Raw genomic sequence first — 25,474 nt, forward strand, 5'->3', positions numbered from 1 at the left:
TACTGCTCTGTAGGAGGGACAAATTCTGCCATTTGTTATAGTAGCTTTGATCCAGAATTAATATAATCAATTCAATGGAGTCAACCCAGATTTACAGTTCAGAGCTCCACCCAAGCCTGCAATCCTATATTCCCACCACCACAGGGGATGTATGCCCTTCATGCAATTCAGAAAGCCTCTGTTCTGGCACAGTAGGCCTGACCCACTGCTCACTAAAAATCAATTGAAAGGGAACCATTGACTCCTCCAGGCAATCATGCAGACCTCATGCAGTCAATCCAACATATTCAAACCATTCATCAATGTACTTCTTTCAGAAAAAGAAGTCATAAAATCTTATGGCTTGCCCAAAACAAAACCTCAAACCCAACAGCCTAGCAGGCAGCTGTGTTCATCCTATCTGAGCTTCCCCAAGCCTGCCACAGAGGACCACCACGTCTGGTGTGGGAAGAGAAGAAGGAAAGCAAAGTCGAAGAGATCATCAGGCATGGTCCGTATGTCTGCCAGTGCAATGGGAACAAGAACTCTGCTCACTGTCCACCTGACTGATCCTGCTCCCTGTAACAATCACAGAGAACGTGGGAGACAGCAATGCTTGGGAGGCACAGTATGCATGTTAGTAGTCAACATTCAATATGTGTGGCAGATTCAGTAGTGGATTTGTCCCACTTAATTAGCAGTTACATCAGCTTCATAATTATGTGCACAAATACACACATTTAACCCCAAAGACATAGGATTTATTTCCATCTGGGAACTCAAATATGTTTCAGAAGCTAATCAAGTCCAAAGCTCATAACTAAGACCAACTTTTTCAGTTTTAGACTTATGATCACAACTGACACATTTTATTAATCACTAAGTGTTTAAAAAGTGTTACTTCCCTCCCCCTCACTTACTATAAATTCTCCACTCCCACTTGCAACACGGGCTGTAAAAACACAGCTTACTCGAAGGACGTATTCAGCTCCTGGTACCCACCACCATGGGCGCAGAACGTGCTATCCCACAGCAGGTCACTTGAGATAGCACAGACAGTTTTGTCCTGGCAGCACTCCAGCCAACTTTAAAGCATAATAACCCACATAGTCTTTAAAAGGATTTTAACTACCAAAGGCTCTTCCTTGTAAGACAAGGTATTACAGTAGAGATCATCCACAAGATCCAATTAAGATCACCCTCTTAATTAAAAGTCTACCTTTCCTAATCCAAAAATCCCTACAAGTTACCCACTTGAAACTTTTTGACCGGCTTATGTAATCATTTATTAGCCAAAAAAGGAATAAAATTGACTAGCTGCGAAGTATGCTGCTTGTTAAGTGAATTCAGAAAGCATTACTCTCCAAGGGTCCTGAAAGCTACAGTTCTTACCGCTTGCAAAATATATACTGAATTCTCTGAACATTTTAAAAAATAGAGGTGAATCGACAGAGTGTTGGCTTCTAAAATAAAACAAACCAGGAGAAAAAAAAACACTAAAGTGTTCTGCTTATATACAGCTCAATGTGTTTGTTGAAGCTCAGAGCCTTTTGTTCCCTGTGTGGATTCTGCAACTAAAAACCACCGCATTCCACCACCCAGACAATTTACATGGAGAGACACAATCTTTCAATACGAAGATTGCCAAGGACAGCATCTTCCAGCCTGCATACAACATCCAAAGCAGCAGGAGCTCCTCTGCAAACAAGCATGGCTAAGAACGACCACAACCTCCTCTTTCACCTACTGGAGGGGAGAGTGAGGCCACCCATCCAGCAGAACCACATGTGGATCACCTTGCTCAAATCCTTGACACCAAGGATGCTCTCACTGCAGAAAACTATGAGCAGACGTCCATGGGATATAATCACTTCACACCTGCTTCTCCATGTTACAGTCCACTTACCTGCATGCCATTTGTTGGGTTTAGCTACTATCCCTCAAGCCCCTGGAATCACGTTGCCACGAGAAATATTGCTGGATTGCATTGCTGTTCCCCCTCAGGACTTTCTTTTAAGTTCTTTCATAGGAGTGTGAAGCCACTGCAGCAGCAATTGATAACAAAGGATGCAAAGTCATCCTTCAGTGTCTACAACCTGGCACAAGTCACACAAAGGCTACCTTGAAAAGCCACTCTTCCTGTTCAGGCTGATACCCCCACAGAAATTCATGCTCCTCCACAGCTTAGAAAGAATTCGTAAGAAGGTCATTTCTCCCAAGCCGTGTGTTTCCACATACCAAATAAGTTGAGAAAGAAATAATACAACTGAGAACCCAGGTTGGATGCACGTTTCAATTAGTAAAAATAACAAAGACACCTACATAAAGTCCTTGGCCCTTCTGGGATTTCCTCTAATAACAAAGCGCTTTGTGCTCCTTACAGCAGGTATCTTTGGGGTAAGTGTATGCACTGCATCGATCCCTGTGTTTGGGTTACCTGGGCCGCCAACTGCAGCTCAACTACAGCTTGAACCAGGGGAAGACGTGTGGGTGGGCACGCGCATACACATCTGCTTGTGTGCAGCCCCCCGTTTTAGAGCTAGTATTTTCTAAGTGCTCATGCACAGCTTTTTTAAACCAGGGATTTAAATATTTAAAGCATTTCCTTTCCCCCTCCTTGGCAGATTAGATTACAAATTCAACTTCAGTGTCACTCAGTACACTCCAATGACTTTTTACTCCAAAGTTTCCAGCGGCAGTTATCTAATTTTATTTCTTTTAAATAACATTCCTTCCTGATGCTTTACAAGCCAGACACTAATGCCTCATTTAGGACCTCTTTTTCTAATGTGCCAAATTAATAAGGTTAAAAGCAAAGCTGTGCTCTACTTTTATTGCAGAAACTGGGCAAGATGCAAAGAACAATCAAAAAGAATTCATTAGTCTAAAATAAAAGCTAACTGAATATTTAATTCTGAAATACAAGGAAACTTCTTTAATACGGGGAAACCTCCCTGACTCATACAGACACCAGACTTGCTTGCTGCAAAAGAATATGTATGCTGTACCTACTTATAGCATGCTGCATAGTCCAGGTCCTGTTGGTTTGACACAGAAATGAGGATGCCATCATCTGCTCTGGCTCACAGATTCACCAGCACGATGCTTTTCACGCTACATAAGCTCACAGAGTGGAGCATGAAAAGCAAGCCAGTCCCATGGAGTCCTACCTGCAGCTCACGTGCCCAACACCAGGGGCTCGCCAGCACCCCGCAGGCACTGAACAGGCTGGAGCAGAGAGGGCAGAGCAGGAGATATATACTCAGCCAGGACAGCCCCCAGCGCTGAGGAACTTACTCCTTGTACAGAAGCACACATGACTGGTGCACTGGGTCACCCCTCGTTACATCCTTCCCTGATGCTACAGCTGCGTGGCAACCCCACCGGACAGCGGGGAGGGAGCTGAAATTAACACGTGCCATTCATTGGAAGACACCTGACTGCAGCTTGAAGGAATTATCTCCCCCTGAAAACATCACAACCGTAACTTCTTACTAAGGGTATGGGGAGAGGGCAAGCCAAGAAACCCCATTCATTGATCAGGCATTAAATGGAAAACAGGGGACAACAGCATTATGCAAAAGCAGCGACACAGAGTCCAAGTGCATATGCAGTGGAATTCTGATTTATTCATGAACCCTTAGTTTCAGGTGCCAAACAATTACATGAAAGGGGAACACACTGTATCCTCTGCTGATTACATTCACAAAATTGGAATCCCAGAAAATCCCTCTGTCTGGAGGCACGAGCCAGAGATAATTAGGAACTGCATTCTCTCGCTGATTTGCTGCAGTCTCTGGTGGTCTCATCTCCTACTTAGAGCATAAGGCTGGTGCCAGAAACAGCACTTTGTCACACACCAGCATTCTGCCCACAACAAAAGGACGTTATCTATGACTTGGATACTGAAACACAAATAAGAAGGAATTAACCGAACTCTACAGCTTGAATTGCTACTTTAAGGACAAATACCTACTTCATCCACAAAGATCTTACATGAATGGGCTCCACAGGGAGCAGGAGCATCCAACAGAAATGAGAACGTGCTTTGAAGCATTATCCTTGTAGTATGTGGCTACTGAATCTAAATGACCTACCACAGACATTATCTATCTTTATCCCAGACACGTCAGATATATACACAAACACAAAACTCCTGAATTTAATTTTATTTCCTTAATGCAAAAGGAAGAGTCTTTCCCCTCCATTGATTTGAGTACAACCCTTCAACCGCGCATCCACGCTTGATTTTATGTCTGTTGACGCTTAGACCAAGTCACACACAGAATTCAAACACCTGCCTTGAACAACACGAGCCATCCGCAGGAAAAACCCATCAGACTGAAACCCTCGTGTCCCCAGCCCTGCTCCCAGCTCCCTCGGGATCACCCTGGAGTTGATACATAATACATATGCATTAGCCCAAAAGGCTCGAGATGGAAAAAAACTGCTCCACAATGACATTCACACAAGGACAACCGAAGCAGCTTTGTCAGGCAGGATTTGATGCAGTAGGACTGGTAACAGATGCCGGTGTTGGGAAAAGCAAGGTGGACCTAACTTCTTCCAATCAACAGAACCATTTTTAGAGCTGTCGCGTGGTACAGTATAAGATAAATGACTTGAAACTCCAGAAACAATGGAAATGATTTAAGAATTCACGAATACACTCCCTCTGTGCAGAGAGGAAAATGACATGCTAGTTGCAAGCAATCAACTGTGTAACTTATTTCATGAACAGCAGTGAGTATTTAAATGGCTTTATATTGCTTTATTTATTTCTATTTCTAGAGGAAAATAAGTTCCCATTCACACTGACTCTTTATCTGAGAAATTCCAACTTCAGCCAAGTCAGTTTTATGTCTGTGAATGGAGAGTTTTAGTGCTATGAAAATCAGCACACAGTTTCCCCAGTATTAATTAGTAGTAATAAAAAAAAAACACTGAAAGCTTATGAAAATCTACACTGTAGGAATGGTAACTGTGGAGCAATAAACATTCTGATAAACTACCATTTACTAAGGCATTATTGTGGCCAGCGCCAGGTAATTTTGGCTTGAAAACGTTCAGAAATAAAAATCTATTTCCTAAAGTCAGCAAGTGATGTCGCAGAAAAGCTGTACGCAGATGCACTGAGGCAGAAGAAGCCGCCCGTCTGCTGAGTCTCCCAGTCGCTAACCAGGAAGGCTTCCAGAAGACACAGAACAGCTTAACTCTCAACTTTGAGCACTTCCAGACCGTCAGTACCTCTGAGAGCAGGGACCTGAGCAGCTCCGCGCACCCTGGGCACGCAGTCCCATGGAAGCCACCAAAAAGCTTCCAGGGATAGCAACAACGATCACAGCGGGGCTCCAAGAGACAGGCTTTGCTGCACACAATTAAGTGAGGCTTGTGGCTGTCAGCTGAGCTCCATCTCCGCATCCCAAATGGAATAATTTAAAGCCAGCGTATGGGGTGCATCGAAGGAGTGCCACACACGCACCGCTCTGCGAGTCTCCTTCCCCTTTAGAAGCAGGGGAGGAAGCGTGGATCACTTTGCGAGATGGGAGAATGCCGCATTGATTTTCAAACAGAATCTTCCATCAAAAACAATAATAAGCTCATCTTCAGATGAAAAAAAAAAAAAAAAAACAATTCTCACACCGTCTGAGCTGTTCTGCCATCGGAACAAAGGTAGGCATCAGCCCTCTGTCAGGAAGGAGCAGCCATCAGTCAGACAGTGCCGCGTGAGGAACTGCTCAGAAGATCGCGGACCGGAGCCCGTCCGAGGACCTGACCTTTGTCAGCAAGCACAGCGAGTAGCAGCAGTCTAAAACAGGAGCTGAAAGGGAGCAAAATAATTCTAGTCTGCAGTGACAAAAACAAATTAAAAAAAATGATATTTATACTATGTTGCTTCATAAACATGTCTCAGGTAAAAGATGCTGTTAGTTCCTCCGCCTTCCTGGGGACTCTTCCAACAGGAGGGATCCCAGGGCGCTCAGCCTGGCCCCAGCCCAGCTGAGCAGCCCCTGCACCATCCCAACCAGTGCAGGGACATGCAGGTGGGTTAGGGACTGTGGTGGGCCATTTTAACAGCCCAGAGCTGACCCTCCACATACAAACAAGATGTGGGAGCATGAAGCAATCACTGGGTTGCACTCATTCCGCAGACAGCACATGGCACAAGAGCAAAGGGAGAAATATTCTGAGCAAGGACCCAGGAAAGCCCCCATGCTGCTACGGCAAGTACTGAAGAATTTTTTGTTCCAGTGGGAGTTTTTTGCCTTTTCTTTTTTTCTCTCTCTCCCCAGAAGAGGTTAGACAGGCAACAGGAAAACACACAGTCACCAGTGCCATTTCCTCCCTCAGGAACAAACAGTGAGCTGGCCTCCCCCAGATCCACAAACAAGACACAGGGGCTGGGATTAGGTCCTGACTTCTCTCTGCAGTTTTTCTAAGAATGTCTTCCATTAGCTGTCATTTACCCCTAGGGAACAATCTGCCGGCAGGGATTTTTGTTGTGGAGTCACCGTCCCTGGAGGTGTTCCAGAACCGTGTGGATGTGGCACTCAGGGACATGGTCAGTGGGCACGGTGGGGATGGGCTGACAATTGGACTAGGTGATCTTAGAGATCTTTTCCAACCTTCAATGATTCTATGATTTTATTGTAATGGTTATAGCAGGAGACCTTCTAAAATGGAAATTGCCCACCTGGCAGCTGAGGAGTTACCTTGTCCCCGAGCATGATTGTGCTCATCACTCAGTGGCCTCAGTGGCCATCTTCACCTTTTGCATTGCACCTAAAAGGTTTGGAAAGCTCTGCAGACAGAGACCAGCTTTCCTAAAATTCACCAAGAGCACTGAGGGGGTGAAGAAACAGCCAGATCTTGAATAAGGAGCTGACACTCCTTCGCAAAGAACACCTTATTTCCCATCCAGAAGGATGGGTAGAAACTCTTCCAACATTCTGACAGCAAGACACCTATCTTACTGAGCACTGCAAGCAACTGGTGGCAGCCCAGGGTCGGAAGCAGCTCCCTCCTGCAGCCTTCCTAAGGCACACGCTGCTGCGCCATCTTGGGCAAACATGCCAAGCCTCCTCCCCTCCAAAAAGGCTACCAGCCCAGAACTTGAAAAGTTTTAATCATCAGCACCAGCCTTGCAGTCTGCCCAGAGTCCAGCCCCAGTGCATTTAGTAATACATCAAGAAGGGTTATAAGGAAAATAAAGATAAGCATTATCACAAACTGGTGCAACTGCAAGCAAGGTCGTTGTATCCCTAACAGAGAGCTAACACACAAGCACATGGTAGTTACCCGATTAAAAGACATGTTTGAGCTTTGCAAACCACATGCAAATGGAATAGCCAGACTGTATCTCAATCTAGATTACTGTTTGGTTGACTTACAGCAGCATCCGCTACAGGAACAACCCACATTTAGAAAATAAAAAAGCACAGAATTGGTAACGCTCAAGAAGATACGACAGAGCTGAATGGAGTTTGATCTCATTTATTTCCAGGTCTGCTCCACGCACACTAAGAACCCAGATAGGTGTCATATGGAAGACGGGTGCAGCTCACCCTCCCTGTGATTTCACAGCATCACGCTCTCACCTCCGTTCTGGGTAAACGCTTCAAGCAGTACTGAGTCTCAGCCTAAGTATAGGTCCCCAGTAGCACAAACACAAAGCCATCCTCTTCAGCAGTTAACCATGGCGCGCACTGAGAATTCCTTGAAGGTGATTCTTCTACGTTCACAAACTCGCAATGAAATATCACGTTTAATCCCTCACCTACCGCATGCTGAGTTTTTGCTCCACTTGCAGAATTCACCCCAAACTTGCGGAAAAGCAACTCTTGCCCAAATTTCCCGCACGCCCACCCAAACTATGTTACCTGCAGAGCACAATCCATGACAAAATACGATAGCTCAATTCGCGAAGCCGTACTGCAGCGTGCAGCTGCGCGCGGTGACCTGAGGCGCTCGGATAAAGCCATCCCCGGGTCCGATGGAAGCGGTGGGGACACGGCGGGGAGGAAGACACCGCGCTGCCTTCCCCAGGAGCCGGCACAGATGGGCGCCGCGAGAGAACACATCCATCAAACCAACGGCACCAACTTCGGGGGAGCGGACAGCAGGCGGAGATCCGCTACGCAGAGCGGTAGGCGCGCTGCTTCCCGGCTGCAGCGCCGAGCCCCGCAACGCCGCACGCCTCCAAAAACTTTAGGGCGGGCGATTTTTAATCGACTTTACCCCAGCAGCCACGAGCGGGGAAGCGAAGAGCCGAGCCCTGACCTTCCTCCCCTGTATCTATCCCCGCTTCCCCTCTCGCTGTGCCACTCCCGCAGCATGACGCCGGGCACACGACGACCGAACCCCAACAAAGTTTCCTCCCGCCCCGCGCACCCCGGGGCGGCCGCCACCTGCGGCGGGGACAGCGGAGCGGAGCAGAGCGGCGGAGCCCTACCTGGGAGCAACATACTTTGGAAATAGAAGATGACGAGGATGAAGGAGCCCACGGAAGTGACCAGGACCATCCTGCACACCCGGTTCATCCTCATTACTTCCAGCACCGCCGGCTTCATGGCGCTGCCCGGCAGCGCAGCGCAGCGCCCGGCTCAAGCTCGCAGCCGCTCCGCGCTGCCGGCGAGGGAGGAGCCGGAGCCGCCGCCGCGCCGGAGGATGCCCGGGCGCCCGCGCCCCGCACCGGGGGGCGCTAATGCCTGCGCTGGGCGTGACCACGCCGCTCGGCAGGCGGAGGGGCGCTCAGCGCGGCGCGGGGGGAGGCGGGCCGGGCGGGGAGCCGGGGCGGAGCGCCGCCCCCCCCTCGCCAGGGGGAGAGATGGTCCCGCCCGGCGGCGGCGGCGGCGGTGACGGCGGGCGGAGACGCGCCGGGCTGCCTCGAGGGGCAGCCGCCGCGGCGGGGAGAGGGGCGGGGCGTGGCCGGCGCCGCAGCCGTGGCCGGGGTGGTGGTGCTCGCCGTGAACTTGGCCGCTGTCGCCTCAGGGGACTCTGGCCCCGCGCTCCGTCTGTGGAGAAGCGTTCTCTACCCCTGCGGTGCGCGTGGCTCTGTTAATCCTGACGCGTTCTCTGACTCGGTATTATGTAAGGCACGGCTCTGTGGCCGTCTCTGCCGCACCGTTGTGCTGTCCCGGCCGGTAGCTGTGAATATTTATAACCGCTGTCTTTCGGGAGCACTGAATCATCCCCTGCGCGCACGCTGCCACCTGGCACAGCAGAAACGAGAGGGCTCTGAGTTTAAGTGCGAGGCTTCGGTCTTCCCGGCGAACCAACTCGCTGCTCAGTTCCACGTGGAGGAAGAAGGCCCGCGGTACCCACGCGCGGAGCTCGGGGTGGGCGGGCACCAGCAGCCAGCACGGGGCCGTGTGGGGAGCACGGAGCAGTGCCGCGGTGCCTGCGTACGGACTGGGGTCCTGGACTTCTGCTGCACATGGCACACCTCGGCCTCGCCCGTGGGCCATGAGCACGGCGAGCCTCCACCGAGGCCTGCGCTGAGCTTCCAGCCACAGCCCCACGGGGGACTGCCCGCTTGCTCAAAACAGTACGGGTGCTAGAAAGTGTGTTTGAGAATGAAACCGGCGCGTCAGCATCGCCCTTGCACTGTCATAAGCACTTCGCTTGTTCCCCCGCTGCACCCAAGTACTAGTTTGCTGCTGCTTTTCTTTTTGCTAAAGTGAAAACCATTTTGCTGAAGCCAATACCATCAAGTGGGGATGGCTTTAAAGTAAAATGGGAGATGTAGGTTAGATGTTAGCAGGAAATCTTTCACTCGGAGGGCGGTGAGGCGCTGGCACAGCTGCCCAGAGAAGCAGTGGTGCCCCATCCCTGGAGGCTCAAGGCCAGGTTGGATGGGGCCCTGGGCAGCCTGAGCTGGTGTGGGGCAGCCCTGCCCATGACAGGGGGTAGAACTGGATGATCCTTAAGGTCCCTTTCAACCCAAGCCATTCTATGACTCCATTAATATATAAAAGGATTTTTTTTTCCTGCAGCTTTCTGTCTGGTCTTCGGAGGGGAGAGGTCTTTGAAATAAACATAGCCCCAAACAGACCCAGCCCAAAGCTGGAGGCTGGAAAGCAGGTGGGATAAAACACATTTTAAGCCAGAAAAGAAACAAACAAGTGTGAGTATTCCTTCCTGGGTAATTGTGAGAGAACCATGTAAAGTTACTGGGGTTTCCCATTCAAACAATTAAAAGGCTTTTACCTAAAGGATGAACCATTTGTCTCAACATTTGTAACAGTAGATCATATAGGCTTGGCCTGAAGCTGATTTTATTAGAAAATATCCATTTTGCTTACTTGGTGTAGATTTATTTCCAGATTTTTTTTTTAATTTTTTTTTAGCAGTTTTGACGTGCAGTGATGATTTTTCTAGTCATCCTAATATACAGGAAACTTGAAATTGATTTTTTTTCTCTTTTAAATCCACACCTCAAATGCAACACAAAAGCTTTGTACCAAAATCACTAGATAGAGAGAAGTCCTTGTAATCTTTAACACATCAAAGTGGCGATTCTTAAAGTCAGTCAACCAAAGTCAACCAGAAGCACAGGCTGGCATTTCAGTATGCATCCGTCAATACACAGACTGCAGCACAATAGCATCTGCAGTGTTTTAACAGGGAGAGCTGGACTGTATCCAGGAATGTGGCTATGACACCAAGGGATGAAGGCAGAAGCCCAAAACTCAACACTCAGGCAAGAAACATGAGGAGGGAAAGGCTTTATACTGCTGGACAAGGTGGACAGTTGCTCAGTACAGCTTAACAGTAGTCACTTTTTTTTTTCTGGACATCATCCTTTGATGGAATGATGTAGCATTTTTAAAAATGCAGCAGGAAAAAAAAAGCAGCAGCTGTGTTGCCATTCACTATTAACAGTACATCGTAAAGGCAATACCTTCATTACATACATTGGCAATTACAAGCTTAACATTCATGCTCATGCTTGCAGCATCAATGCAGATTTCGAACTGTGATATCCTTGCATCCTTTCTAACGCCTGATGAATTAGGACAATTAAATACAGCAGCTCAGCAGCATTTTTTTTTTTTTTTTGAGGTTAAGACACCTGCGCTTCGGTTTTCCTACAGAAAAGAGCATAAAAGGGAACACAAGCAAATGCAGTTGTCTTTCCAGACGGTTGCCAAGTTTTCTAATAGATATAAGGCACGGCTCAGACACTTCTAAAGAATATATCTGAGTGGAAGGTTGAGCAGCTGCAGAGCAGCAGGGAGACCTTGGCTAGTGCCGTAGGTGTGATCGCCTACCATTCCCATGACAATATCCTGTGCTCAGTACCTCTGAACAAAAATAGGCTCAGCATCAAGAGACTTCTGGAAAGAAAGACTTAAGAGCTTAAGAACAGATGCCAGTGACATCAAAAAGAGTCCAGACAGTGTTTTGGAGATTATTTTGTATAACAGAAAAGCTTTACAGAAAACAAACAAACAAAACCACCCACATCACTATTGATAAAGCTCTAAAAATAACAAAACCACAGCTAAATAACAGCACAGACAGAAGTGCAGTGTGTAGCAAACTCGTAGTGCGATTTATGAAAAAATGACAAGCACGCCAATACTAAGGAGCAAGTTGAAATCTGAATCAGAAAGCCATTAGAAAACAGAGGTGTCCATGAGACACCTGCAAGTATCTATGCGACTTTGTTACTTTGTTTAAACTGATAAACTTCTTCCTCTTAAAAACAAAGGATGAGGTTTGAAGGAAATAACACTGAATCACAGAATCGTCAGAGTTGACCTTTGAAGTCCAGCTACTCCAACTCCCCTGAAGTGAACAGGGACACCACAGCTAGATCAGGTTGCCCAGGGTCTGATCCAGCCTGGCTGGAAAGTCTCCAGGGACAGGGCATCAACCACATCTCTGGGCAACCTGTTGCAGTGCCTCACCACCCTCACTGGAAAAGATTTTTTCCTTATATCTAACCTAAATCTCCCCTCTTTGAGCTTGAAACCATTTCCCCTTGTTCTGTCACCCCAGACCCTTCTGAAGAGTCTGTCCCCTTCTTTCCTTTAGATGCTGAAAGGAAATATCTTCTGGATGGGTTTGGGCAACTGATATTATTGAGGGAATATGCAGAAGCTTTTAGGCATGCAAGCTCTTCTTCAGATCTGAAACTGAAACAGCAAATTTCAGACTGTCTCATATCCCTAGGCTGTTACAAATCCAGTCCCATCACAATGTTTCCCCCCTGGGATTTACCCACAGATTGTACTTGGCAATGTTATTCTATTAAATATATGATAAAGGTCCTTTAAGATACTCATTGTTTACGTAAAAGGACACCAAGAAGCCTCCTGCCCCAGCTGATTTCAGTGGAATTAGGATGAAGCTCTTCTTCCTACAGATTTCTCAGTCAGCAATTCACGTTAACGCGAATAAAGTGCCACTTACCTCCAGAAAACCATCACCATGGGAAATTTTAAGACAGTCCTTTCTGGATAAAAATGTCTTGCCCCCTTTTTCTTCCCTCTCAGTAAGAAAACCCACATGCCTGACATGCTCTCTGAGCTGAACAATCTGCTGCATTTCTGAGATGCTTTGTCCCGCATCTTGCATTTTCTATGCTGCCCTAGAATGCTATCAATCTTAGAAAATACTGTGATTCAGAACACTGTCTCCTCATGGGAAATCTTTCAGCAGAGCCATTTCAACCTCTCAGGAAGTAACAGATGCAGCAATGTATCTTGGCCTAGCCAGAATGAGCGTTTGTTTATTGCTGAGCACTAATAGATTAATTTGAATCATAGAGTAATAGACTCTAGGCATGAATCTCACCTCTGTTGTTTTTTTTTTTAGCTTTCCCTTTGTCAGGTAATGCCTTAATGTCTCTGTAACCAGAGGAACCTGAACTACTAAGTTAGAAGGCAAGCTATGATTCTTGCAGTATCTTACTCTTGCTTCCAAGTAGATCTCCAGTGTCCTTCTCCAGGAATATAATGATTACTATTTTCCAGTTGAAAATACGTTGTACTAGATGTCACTCTGCTACCCAACCTGCTTCCTCCTAATGATTTCATCTGGCTTTGTTCTAGACAAAACAAGTTTATGGCTTCTTGGACCACATGCCTCCCAGGTAATTAAAACCAGAGTTTGATGAGAGACAGTGCTTCTAAGGATGCGGCGTGTTATCTGAATGGTCACATCTGAAAGGTATGGTTGTCTCCACCTGCACTGAAAGACCACAGTTTAGTTTTCTGCTTTATTGAGGAATTACACCTTCCTCCCTTCCTCTCAAAACTCACTAGTGATTTTGTCCTGTGCTGAGAGCAGATTCTTCCCTTCTCCATAGAGAAGTTTAACCTGAGGAGTGGAACAGTTTTTCCAGGTCTAAACATGGAGCTACTCCCATCTCTGAAATGCATGTGGTACCTTTATCATTATCTATTATTAGTCTTAATTATTGCCTATTTATTATTACTATCCTCGGTAGTAGAAAAGCGTCTTGACAAGCTTTAGGAAGCTCCCCTCTAGTAGGGCTCCTTGAAAGAAACATCTTTGCCAGCGTGGCACATACCTGGTCCGCAAGTACACTAAGCTGTGCTGCTGGCAACAGTTCACTGGCAAGACGAGGTGAATATCCTCGTGTCTACTAAGAACAAGAACAATGCCATACATTTAAATGTCTTCAGAATGCTGTTTCTGTTGCAGAACTTCCTTGACTTAAAGTTGGCAGAAGACTTGATCATTATTAAGTCAAACAAGATAAATGGAAGGACAAGCATACATTTGCCTTTACAAAATTCATAAGAAGCAGCGATTAGACGAAGCAATGTAGGATTTCTTTGAAGATTAAAGTAATACCTACAAGAAAAACCAGTGGTTGATAGTTGCAAGACCATGGTATATTAACTACATGGCTGTTAGACTTGGGGGAGTTAAGTACAGAAGTAATTTTTTTAATCTTTGCTTTGAAGTTTACAATTTTCAAACTTGATGGATACTTAGACCTCTGCACTGGGTGGAACCCAGAGGTCCAGCACTGCCCAGGACAGCGTCACTTCAGAGGAAGCATCAATAAGATCTGCAATAGGTAGCAGCGGTCAGGTCTGACAAAAGACTGACATTTGCTTTCTAGAGCTTGGCTTTTGTCCTGCCGTGCAAATGGCTGCACTTGGGGAACACTCCCCCCTAAAATCAAATCCAAGGAAAATTCCAGTGCATCTCATCACCACAGTTACAACTACAGCAGCCAACACAAATGTTTAGGGAAAGCAGACACTAAAATATTTGCCAAGTTCCATTCAAGCTCTTTTTTTTTTTCATCCTATGTGCAGTTTCTTCACATTTTTTCCTATTGAAAGTTAAGGACACTTTTTATGAGGAAGTGAAATTATTGGAGTAGAGCTTAACAAATGTATGGGATAAGGCGGCTGCAAGGCAAGCTGGTCTGTCCATGCAAGTTCCCCTTGTATTGAATTAGTTGCATTTGTTAAAAGGACTTTTAAAACGGTCAAGTATTTTGCCCAGCAAAAGGGTAACCTTAAACTGTGCTTGAGTTGAGATCTCTTTTTCTACTGACCTTAGAGCACCAGCTTCATCAGAAGTGTGACTCAGAGGATGCAGAGGCTGAAATAAGGAGGAATTACTGACTTTTCGTAAAGTTGCTCATCTTAATTCTATTCTCAAACACAAGAGATTACTCATGCTCTTCTGAGCATAATGATGTTAACTTGCTGTGCTGTTCACTGGACACAAGGGTTCATGTAGTAGCCAGGAAGGCAGGATGCTAGTAGCTGTTGGCTAGCAGAAGCAGCATGACCCGAGAGCAGTACAAACTGCATAGACTGTACAAAACATAAGCATGCTTGTTCAATTTACCCCACAGTACTTTCTCAGCTAAAATCCAAGCAAACTGCTTCTAGGAGAAGATTGATTTGCTTCCAACCATTGGAAAGGCTTATATGTTACTTGGGGGAAAAAAGTCCAGCCAAATAGGAATAAGCACACACATACTTAAGAACGAAAAATCGTATTTCAGAAGTAAAGAGAATCATTAAGTATTACTAAGGAGAAAAAAAAAGAAAAAAGAAAGAAAAAGGGACAAGGAAAATACCCACCACACCCAAAAGAAAAAAATAGGAAATTGGAAAAAAAATTACTTAGATTGTCCCTTTTCTACTTTTCTGAACTAAGGATAAAAACATCCCCTCTGCTTGGGGAACTTAAAAATGCCTTAAAATGATTGTTTAACTTTTCTGAAACACTCTGTAATTATTTCTGATTATGTAAACAAGTTGCTGGCATTTTCTGCAGTCTTTCTTTCAAAATTATCATCACTTTTGGGGTAGATCCATCTTACCAATACTTTTAGGTGTGTATTTCCATCCAGCTGGTCTCCAGTCAGATGAGTGTTGGCTCAAGGTTAAATTCACAGAAAGGAATACACGTTTACATGACACAGTTCACTTGGCCTGTTTTAGGCATCTAAGGTTCAGTGAAATGAATCATGCCCTAAATGCGCCCAAAGACTGAGCTCCTGGATGTCTAGCTCTGCTACAAACACTTATGTTGCACATGGGGAAGGTTAGGTGAAACAAATCTCCATCCAAATTTCTCATCTCTTTTTGCTTGGAAAGAAAACCTCATAACTTTTGTACTCTAGTGTTCAGCATTATATCCTGTTTTCACATCACCTACTGCACAAAATACCTTACAGTCAGAAATGAGAGCCCTATTCTTCATTGTTCCTTGAGCACGTTAATTTCAGTAGAGTTCGTTTTAGGCCAATACTAAGTCCTCTCTTTTCCTACATTCTTCTTCTGCACAAAAAATCCATCTCAGGATAAACATAAAACATTTTCCATTTCAAGTTTTAACCATATATCTAAATTCAATACCAACATACAAGATTTTAGATGATCATAATTGCCAGAAGATCTTTTTTTCTTTCATTCTTTCTTCTTTTTAGGCAAAAACTGAAGTTAAACACATATGCTCTTTATCCAGAACTTCATCTAAAGACCATTTTAAGTCAACATATGCTGGGAAAATCCTTTGTTTGTGAAACAAGTTCTGTGCACATATAATTGATCTAAATGAATTTTTAAAGTCCTTACATCCACTGAAGCATTTTCAAAATCAACAAGTCAACATAGTCTGAAATAGAAAGTCACATACCTCTTATTATTGTCACACTTTTCTTACGTTTCATTCCTCTAATGTTTGCTCTAGGAGAAAAACATCCACTGAAGCCAGTAGAAGCACAGGTGTGAAAAGCAGACTCACAGCTGAAGCCAGGTTTCTTGTGCCTAAAGGACAGTAGCGCTACTGAAAATCTTCAGATAACAAGAGAGGCAGCAATTCATACTCGTAAGCAAAACTTCTCTCACAGTCTACACTTCAGTGACCTTAGGCCTGAGAAGTGCTATGAGAAGTTTAACTGAAAAACACTCCAGGATTATATAGAACAGTTAAGAAACACATCTAAAGGAAAAGGTTTTTGTAGAGTTAATTAAGTACCTTTTTTTTTCTTACCTCTTTCACCATCCTTCCTCAATTAACAGGTGTGACTTCAGGGACTCTTTCTATTTAAAGGGTGTCTAGGTGATATTACAGGAGAGGGAACAGAGATAATAAATCACATGGAAGCAGTTGCAATAATAGTAACCAACCTGTACATTCATTTTTCCAAATCACTTCACACATTCATCACTTCAGCAGTGTTGCATCTATATAACAAGTAACTCCTTACATCTGCCCTCTGATGTGCCTTCCCATTCTTACGAATGACCTGCAGTGGAGTTGTGATTCCAACTCTGCTATGAATTCTCTGCACAGGAGAACATGATGCAGAGCAAGCAATGAGAAAACACCATTGACAGCTGACTATGGAAAATCATGGTTTAAATGGTGAAGTATGTCCTGATCTAAGGAATAAAAAAGGTTTGTGTTTAGCACTTGTTTAACCATATTAAGAAAAGCTAGCAAAATCAGAAAGGTAACCCTGTTTTAGTAACTCAGTAAGTTTTCCTTCAGCAGTTGAGAAGGCAAAAGGAGATGTTTATGTAGCCTTTCTTCTGAATGAGTGAAGAACTTCTTGCAGAGCGACAGCAGCAACTACAGCACGTTTTCATGATCCATTCTGATTTAGTTTCAGATCTGTTTGATGAACCATGAGCCTTAAGACTATCAGAGTGTATATCTTCCTGGAGATGGCTTAGAATAACACACACCCATATTTATTCCATAACATCTGTCGAAAACCGATGAGGAAACATACCATTAAAATGTCCATCTAACCCTGCATAGGAAGAATGGCCATTTGTTATTCACGATTCATTAACCAAAAAAATAAAATAAAATAAAATCAGAAATGCCTCCTAGAGGCTACATGCTGCCTCATTACGTTCTTGTAGTCAATACTTACGTAAAAGCAATAAATAATGCATGCACATTATTCAGACCGCAGAAGTTTCCAACTTCAGTGTACTTCAAACCTGCATTAACTGCCGTTTCACTGGACTTTGAATCAAATAATATTGCAGATGCATAGTAAAGGACCCATTGTTTTTCCTCAGTCCTTTCCAATGATGAAAAAAGGATTTCCAATCACTTTGTAAGTAACAGCTACTGCTTCTGTTTCCTTTTGAGCAAGAGAACTTTAAACTCAGACTACTGTAAAGCAAACTGATCTGTTTCTGTTGACAGAGTGTCACCCCTTCAGTAAACAATGCCATAAAGTTGAGTCATCATCTGGCATAACAAAGGAGGGGGAGGTTTTCTTGGGGAAGATGAACCACAAGAGGAAGAAATTGCTGTCATGTCAGGAGATCAATTCAGGGAAGTTTGTATCTCGACATGGTGCTAGCTGCTAACTCTCACCAAAACTGGAGATTTTTATTACCTTTGTGTGTGGCCGTACTGCATCTGAGTGTGGTGGGCTGACCTTGGCTAGCTGACAGACCCCACGCAGCTGCTCTCTCACTCCCCTTCCTCAACAGGACAGGGGGGAGAAAATAAGATGGAAAAGCCTGTGAGTTGAGACAAGGACAGGGACATCACTTACCAGTGATCATCGTAGGCAAAATGGACTTAACTTGGGAAAGATTAATCTATTGCCAACTAAAAACAGTAGGCTGGTGAGAAACAATGAACTAAAAAAATGTATTTTAAAAAAAATCTCCTTCTCCCTGGTCTCATTCTCACTCCACCAAGCTGGGAGGGAATGTTGATCTGCCAGAGAGTAAAAAGGTTCTAAAGAGGGACCTGGAAAGACTGGATCGATGGGCCAAGGTAAACTGTATGAGTTTCAAGAGGGCCAGGTGTCGGGTCCTACGTTTTGGTCACAATAACCCCAGGCAACCCTACAGGCTTGGAAAGGAGTGGCTGGAAAGCTGCCTGACAGAAAGGGACCTTGGTGTGCTGATGGACAGTCAGCTGAATATGAGCCAGCAGTGTGCCCAGGTGGCCAAGAAGGCCAATGGGATCCTGGCTTGTATCAGGAGTGGTGTGGTGAGCAGGACTAGGGAAGTGATCCTGCCCCTGTACTCGGCATTGGTGAGGCCTCACCTCGAGTACCGTGTTCAGTTTCGGGCGTCTCAGTACAGAAAGGACATTGAGGTGCTGGAGCAGGTCCAAAGAAGGGCAACAAGGCTGGTGAAGGGCTTGGAGAATATGCCCTGTGAGGAGAGACTAAAGCAACTGGGGCTGTTTAGTCTGGGGAAGAGGAGGCTGATGGGAGACCTCATTGCTCTCTTCAAATACCTGAAAGGTGATTGCAGGGAGAGTGAGATTGGTCTCTTCTCGCTGGTGACAGGTGATGGGACAAGGGGAAATGGCCTCAAGTTGCACCAGGGGAGGTTTAGGTTGGATATCAGGAAAAACTTCTTTACAGAAAGGGTTGCTAAGCACTAGAATGGGCTCCCCAGGGAGGTGGTTGAGTCACCATCCCTGAACGTGTTTAAAAACTGTTTGGATATGGTGCTCGGGGACATGATTTAGCAGTGGGTTGTTAGAGTTCGGGTAGTATGGTTAGGTTGCGGTTGAACTTGATGATCTTGAAAGTCTTTTCCAACCTGAGCAATTCTATGATTCTCTGATTCCATGATTCCTTCATTCCTGACTTTTCTACCTCCAATCCCCAAAAAATAAGACAGGGAATGGGGCTTGTGATCAGTTCATAACAGTTCTTCTCTACTACTCCTTGTTCTTCATCCTTTGCCCTGCTCCAGCTTGGGGCCCCTCCCACAGGATGCAGTCCTTCATGAACTGCTCCATAATGGGACCTTCCCACAGACTGTAGTTCTTCCAGAATTGCTTCAGCAATAGGCCCATACCACAGGGTGCAGACCTTCAGGAAGAGACTGCTCCAGTATGGATCCTCCAAATGCAGCAAGGCCTGCTCCAGCATCAGTTCTCCAGGGACAGCAACTTCCTTTCAGTACACCCACCAGCTGCAATGTGGGGTCCTCCATGGGCTGCAGTGTGGGTATCTGCTCCAGCACAGTCCTCCATGGCTTGTAGGGGTACAATCTGCTTCACCATGGTCTTCCTCAGGGGTAGCAGGAGAATCTATGCTCAAGCACCCCTCCTTCTTCACTGATTTTTGTGTCTGCAGGGTTGTTTCTCATTTTTTCCTTGCTTCTCTTTCTCACAGCTGCTAGACAGCCTTTTTTACCCTTTCTTAAATATGTTTTCACAGGGGCACATTCAGCTTTACTGATCAGCTCAGCTTTGACCAGCAGTGAAGCTGTTTCTAACAGGGGGGCAACCTCTGGCATCTTCTCACTCTGTCAGCCACCTCTGCAGCTCCCCTGCTACCCAAACTTGGACACATAAACCTAATACACTGAGGAAGGAGACGTGATCATCCTTTGGGTGTTTGGACTATAAATTTTCCCCCCTCCTTCTCCTCACATTATCGCCAGTTTGTTTGTGAAGTAAAAAATTAAACAGACCCAGTTCAAACCACAGTCTGCTAGCCCACCATGTAACTAATGGGATTTAAAAAAAAATCAAAAATACATCTGTGAGTCATTCTAAGGAGAATGTAAACCATGACCAGAAAGCACTTTAGGGAGGTGGGTTTTGTCAGTGTGTGCACAGCTTTGGATATGCACAACACAACTCTTACTGAAGCAAGATTTGAGGCTTTACAGAATCAAAGCAGCAGCAGCAGTAATCTGTGCCACTGGCACAAATCCTTCTTAAGACTGAGAACTACTCCTTCTCCAGAAGAGAAGTACTGGTTACTACTGCTGATCCGCTCTGGGCTAGCTGCTTCCTCGCAGAGCTAGTCCCTTTGAAGGCCAACCACAAGTTTAGTGCCAAAGGCAGAGTCTCCCTTAGAGGTCTGACAAGGTATCGCCTTGAACCTTCTCATCTCCATTCTGAACAGCCCCAGCTCTCTCAGCCTCTCCACATAGGAGAGGTGATCCAGTCCCTTCACTACGTTTGTGGCCCTTCGCTGGACTCTTTCGAGCATGTCCATGTCTCTTGTACTGAAGAGCCCAGAAGCGGACCCAGTACTTCAGTTGCTGAGCAGAACAGAAGTTTCACCTCTCTTGACCTGCTGGTGACGCTCAACCTAACGCAGCAAAGAATACTGTTGGCTGTCTTATCTGAAGAAGTAGTGTGGGTTACTGTGGTAAAACTCTCACAGATACTCAAGTATGGGCAGCCAGCCTCACGAATGTTGGTCCTCGCTGGGAAGGTAGCATGCTAGATCACCTTTTCTCTTCTGGTAGCAGGTGAGGGTAAAGCAACAAGTGAAGGTCTACGGCAGCACTTCCAGGGATAGTCAGAAAAGCTCCACTAGAAAAGGGTTCCCTCTTCATTCCACAGGGAATATTTCCCTAAAACACCTGGAACGTTGTTGCTTCGGTTTGATATTATAGTCAGTAATTTCAGAGTCACCATAAAGCATAGGGCTGAAGGAAGTAAAGAAAACTAGGTCATTTATTTAATACCTAAACCTACTGGCATCCCTTGCCTTTAGCTGAACCTTTGGGGTTTTGCTTGTGATGACTTTATTTACAAGGTTATGTTAATTTTGGTAACTGCCTTTAGCCATCACAATGCTAGCAGCAGGTGCCAAATCTATGTATACTAAACAAAATACCAAGTACTTTGCATTTAGGGCAGGAAAAAAAGAATAAAATGAAATTATCTCTCTAGAGACTCAATCATCCTGCCAGTCTAAGTTGCAACACACACCTGATGAAATGATTGTGCCTCAAATTAAGCTTTTTAATTTGTGTATAAAACTAGGTCACAAAGCTTATTTCCCCTTCCCCTCGCCCCCCTTCACAGCTCCTATACATGTCAGTGCACAATGTTACAGAGAGGAAAAAACTATGCTGAAGGGTAGAGCTTTGTGGATGGCTCTTCAGCATATCTATGATGCATTTTACAAGTACAGCTTGCAGCCAGCTTCTGAGGCAGCATGCTGAATCAAAACAAAGTGTGCTTTACCATGATGCTCTTTGAGTCCATTGTCATTATGCTGCTAATGCTATCAGCACAGTAATCTTACCTCCCTTTTTTTTTTAATAATCCCCTCCCGATTTATGTCACCAGCATCACAAAATCTGTTATTTGCCAAGTGTTTCTCAGTCCCTTGAGTCATGCAGGCAGTTTCCAGCTTTGAGTTTATAAATTAATTAAATCATTCTTGTTACTCGTTTGCAAAGCATAAATTACAATATGCAGCAGTCATAGAAGATTTGTCCTCATCAAGGTGCAGGTTAAAAAAAAAAAAAAAGATTTTTTCTAAAGTTAGTTACAAAGTAATCTGTACTTACTCATAAGAGTTACTGTACTGTAAACTGAGGGATAAAACATTTGTCATACAGAGAGACAAAGCCCCCCAGCCAAAGTCTCTTATCACTCAACCACCCAGACCAACAACCCCCCAACAGATGTTCTGGCTGCTCAGGTTAGTGGACTACCCACTTCCATCTCTGCCCAACAGCGGTAGACTCAGGCTCTTGACACCAGGAACAAAAGGTCAAACCATAGTCTAGACAGAAGCTGTAAACTGGGACGCTCAAAAGCCATCAGTCTGATAGACTGCAAGAGGACCCCAGCAGAATTTTTGCAGCAGATTATGTGCAGAATAGGTACTTTATCAAACATACCTCCCTCCCATTAATGAAGGAGGAGCCAGATTCTTGGCCCATACTGCATTCTGTATAATATTGTAGTTTGTATATATTTTCGTTCATCTCCTTCTCAGTAAGGTACTCAATCACTTTGTTAAGAAGGCAGATCAAAAAGCACAAGTCAAACATACTGAAGGTGTACCTTGATACAGGCAGGATCTGAAACTGAATTAACTACAAGAGTTCCAGAAACTAATTTAATCCTAGGGTCAAATTCAGTCTTCTGGTTGAAAACAGCAGATCAACAAGCTATGGCAAACCAGAGAATAAAGGTACACAACCCTTGCACCTCCATTCTTTTTCCCTCCAAGCCTGTTGCAACATTGCTACTGTCATCCCAAAATCAAGTAGTACAGGCATCCCAGCCAGATCTCTTAGACTATTTTATGCGACCTCCTCAAGGGCCTAGATTTTACCCCATCTGTTTTACAGCTTGCAAGTAGAATAACAACATGAAGGTGAGGAATGAGAAAAGCAGCAAAACATTCAGGATTTACACTCAGCTAGTGCCTTGTCATGCTTCCAATTGCTAAGCTCTGCAGTGGTGTCAAGGAACAGGGCTGAACACCTTCTGCATTTGGCTACCCAGCTCTAATATGCATGCAACTCCTGTGCACCCTGCCTACTTTGATTACTCCTGCTTTTGGCAATTAACACCAGGAGATTAACAACTGGCTCCAGGACAACTGACTCTGGAGGCAATTAGCCTCTTACAGGCACCTTACTGGTTGCCAATTTCAGAGGGGTGAGAGGTGCAGGGGCTATTAATGAAATGCATCAGGAAGAAATAACTGAACTGTCAGTTAGCCTTGGGTCTCATCCATAATTCTGCTTAAGAACAAATACTGTAATTGTACATCCTGTGTGAACTGCAGAAGGCTAAGTGAAATCCTTTTAGAAGGACTGCTTCCCTTTGCCACAAATAAGGGATTCGTGGAATGTTCCCATTATGGTAACATCCATTTAAAATTGTACCTGATTTATACAAATTAGGTGGTAGTGAAGTGAAATGACAAAGACAAGGCTGTGCCAATTTAAAGTCATACCATCCCTGTCTGAATTCCAAAGCACAGAGTGGACACATCTCTCTTCCAGACTGATGCTGTATATACAGACATATCTTCACAGCTGAGTGCTGCTTGGAACGCTGTGGTCAGTTCATAACCAAATCCAAAAATACATGAGCTGCTTCAGAAGCAGATGGTCTACTCGAGCCATTTAAACAGCATTAAATGTGTGTATATGTATTCCTTATTTGTGAGCAGCAAGCTCAGTTCAGAAATCCTTAGTCAAAACCTTATTTATATTGTTAAGAGCCGTGTGGGCATGCATTCTCTGAGAATAAAGAAGATGAATTCCAACTTTTTGCTGGTAAATCCTGGTGCTGGGAAAGCAATTAATGTACATATAACACAGTGCTACCTCAACTCCATACCAGGAGTTTCTGGGGACTAAATCTGTGAGAGGAATTAGGTATTTTATTCCCACAACAGAATTCTCACACTCCTGGGGGAGAGGTAGGTGCTCAAGATTGACAAGAAATAGTGTCCTAAGCAGTCTTCAGAGGTTGCTGCAGGGGAGGCTGTACCTTACATCTTGTCCCTTTCCATGATCTCATTTCGTGGCTGTGTCCACCTGGGATTCACACCCTGCAGTTAAGTATATTATTTAATAATAGTGTAGGTATTGCACTCCTTACGACCCCTGCAGCTGAGACTGGAATTCAGAACCACCATCAGCTCTGAACGCCAGGCTTGAAAATCTCAGGCTTTCTTCAGTTTGTTTATGAGGATAAACAATTGGTAACAGTGACACAGACCTTACTAAATTAAAGATAAAATATATCCACTGCTCTCCCCTCATTCACCAAGCCAGTCTCACTGTAGAAAGCTATCAGGATTGTTAGGCATGAGATCCCCATTATAGATCTATGCTGACTACTCCCTGTCACCTTCTATCCTTCATGTGTTTATGAATGGTTTCTCAAATGAGCTGCCTCATTACTATCCCAGGTAGCAAGGTAAGTCTGGCTGGCCTGTGGTTCCCTGAATCCTTTTTCTTGTCCATTCTTGTAGTTAAGGGCAACATTTACTTTCTTCCAGGGTTCAGGAACATCTGCTGATCACCATGGCCTTTCAAAGATAACTTAGAGAGGCTTCAGTGAGACATCAGCCAGACTCAGCACTCATCAGGTCCCATAGATTTGTGCATATCCAGTTTGCGTACATGTTCCCTAGCTTGATCCTCATCTGCTGAAAAGAAGCCTTTCTTGCTCTCCCGCTGATTCAAGGGCCTAGGATTCCTGAAGGTAACTCCCACCACAGAGACTGAGGCAAAAGTAGCATCGAGTGGGTTGAACTCTGTCACCAGGTTCCTGCCCCATTCAGCAGCAGGCCCACGCTTTTGTGGGTCTTCTTTTTTCTACAGATACACTTGTAGAAACCCTTCTTGTCGCCTTTCATCTCCGTCACCAGATTAAAGTCCAGGTGGGCTTTGGCACATCCAATGTCTCTATAATCCTCCTGGGTCATCTGTCCTTGGTTCCATCTCTTCTATTCTTCTTTTTCATGTTTGAGTTTTGTCTGGAGCTTCCTGTCCATCCATGCAGGCCTCCTGCCATTTTTGTTCAACTTCAAGCACAGTAAAGACGTGGGTGAAGACAATAGGGCACAGTTCCAGGAGCAGAGCTGGCCCCCTTTGCTGAGCTCAGAGGACATCTGCCATGTCTACACTTCTAAATTAATGTCTTGAAACTCCTCTCTGTTCTTAGCACAGCACCCTGGGCATGCTGGCAAATGACAGTGGGTTTATCCTCGGCTGAATGCAGAGTACAGTAACGTACTCTGCCAGAGATATTCCTTTGAGCAGGACCAAACAGTTCAAAGAAGCTGAATGGAACACATTTTTGAAGAGCAGTACCAATTCTGCTTCTCCTGCTAGCTGTAACACGAGGAGCTGCAGTACTATCCAGTTGAAGGACCTCGCCTCATGCAGCAAGGAAAAAGGGGCAGAACATAAAGAGCCTGAGCACGTGTTGCAGAAGAGGATGCACAGTTAAGGTTGTACTCATTTGTCCTGTGCTTCTTTCCTAGAGCTCAGTGCCTGCTATTTCACTTTCTCTCTCCCATTCTAAAAATGTCTCTTAGCTTGTTTAATCCTCCTTCAATAGATTTTTTTTCCTGTTAGCAAATTAAAACTAGTGCTCTAGAGGCCAACAAAAAGCAGTCTCTTAGTGCAGGTGAGCTTTTTAAAAGGTGCTGAGCATTTTATTTGAGAATTGGAGAGAGAGAAACAGTCCTATAAAAATTAAATTGCACTCATTTGATACCAGTCATCCTTTTACTGCATATAAAACCTGAAAAGCT

At 44.9% G+C, this 25,474-nt stretch overlaps 1 protein-coding gene across 3 annotated transcripts in view; it reads right to left on the reverse strand.

The window, feature by feature from the left end:
• The window catches only part of CHST11 (carbohydrate sulfotransferase 11), a 164,670-nt gene extending 148,496 nt beyond the window's left edge, over window positions 1–16,174 (reverse strand). Inside the window, exon 1 of one of the 3 annotated variants that reach the window (XM_021387051.1) lies at window positions 16,126–16,174. In XM_021387051.1, coding sequence (XP_021242726.1) covers window positions 16,126–16,159 — 34 coding nt within the window. In that variant the 5' untranslated portion in view covers window positions 16,160–16,174. Of the gene's footprint in view, window positions 1–8,431; window positions 8,684–16,125 lie in introns of those variants that run through there. The other 2 variants (XM_021387044.1, XM_021387033.1) reach the window with 2 other exon arrangements.

This window comes from Numida meleagris, chromosome 1, assembly GCF_002078875.1.
Source record: "Numida meleagris isolate 19003 breed g44 Domestic line chromosome 1, NumMel1.0, whole genome shotgun sequence".
NCBI lineage: Eukaryota > Metazoa > Chordata > Aves > Galliformes > Numididae > Numida > Numida meleagris.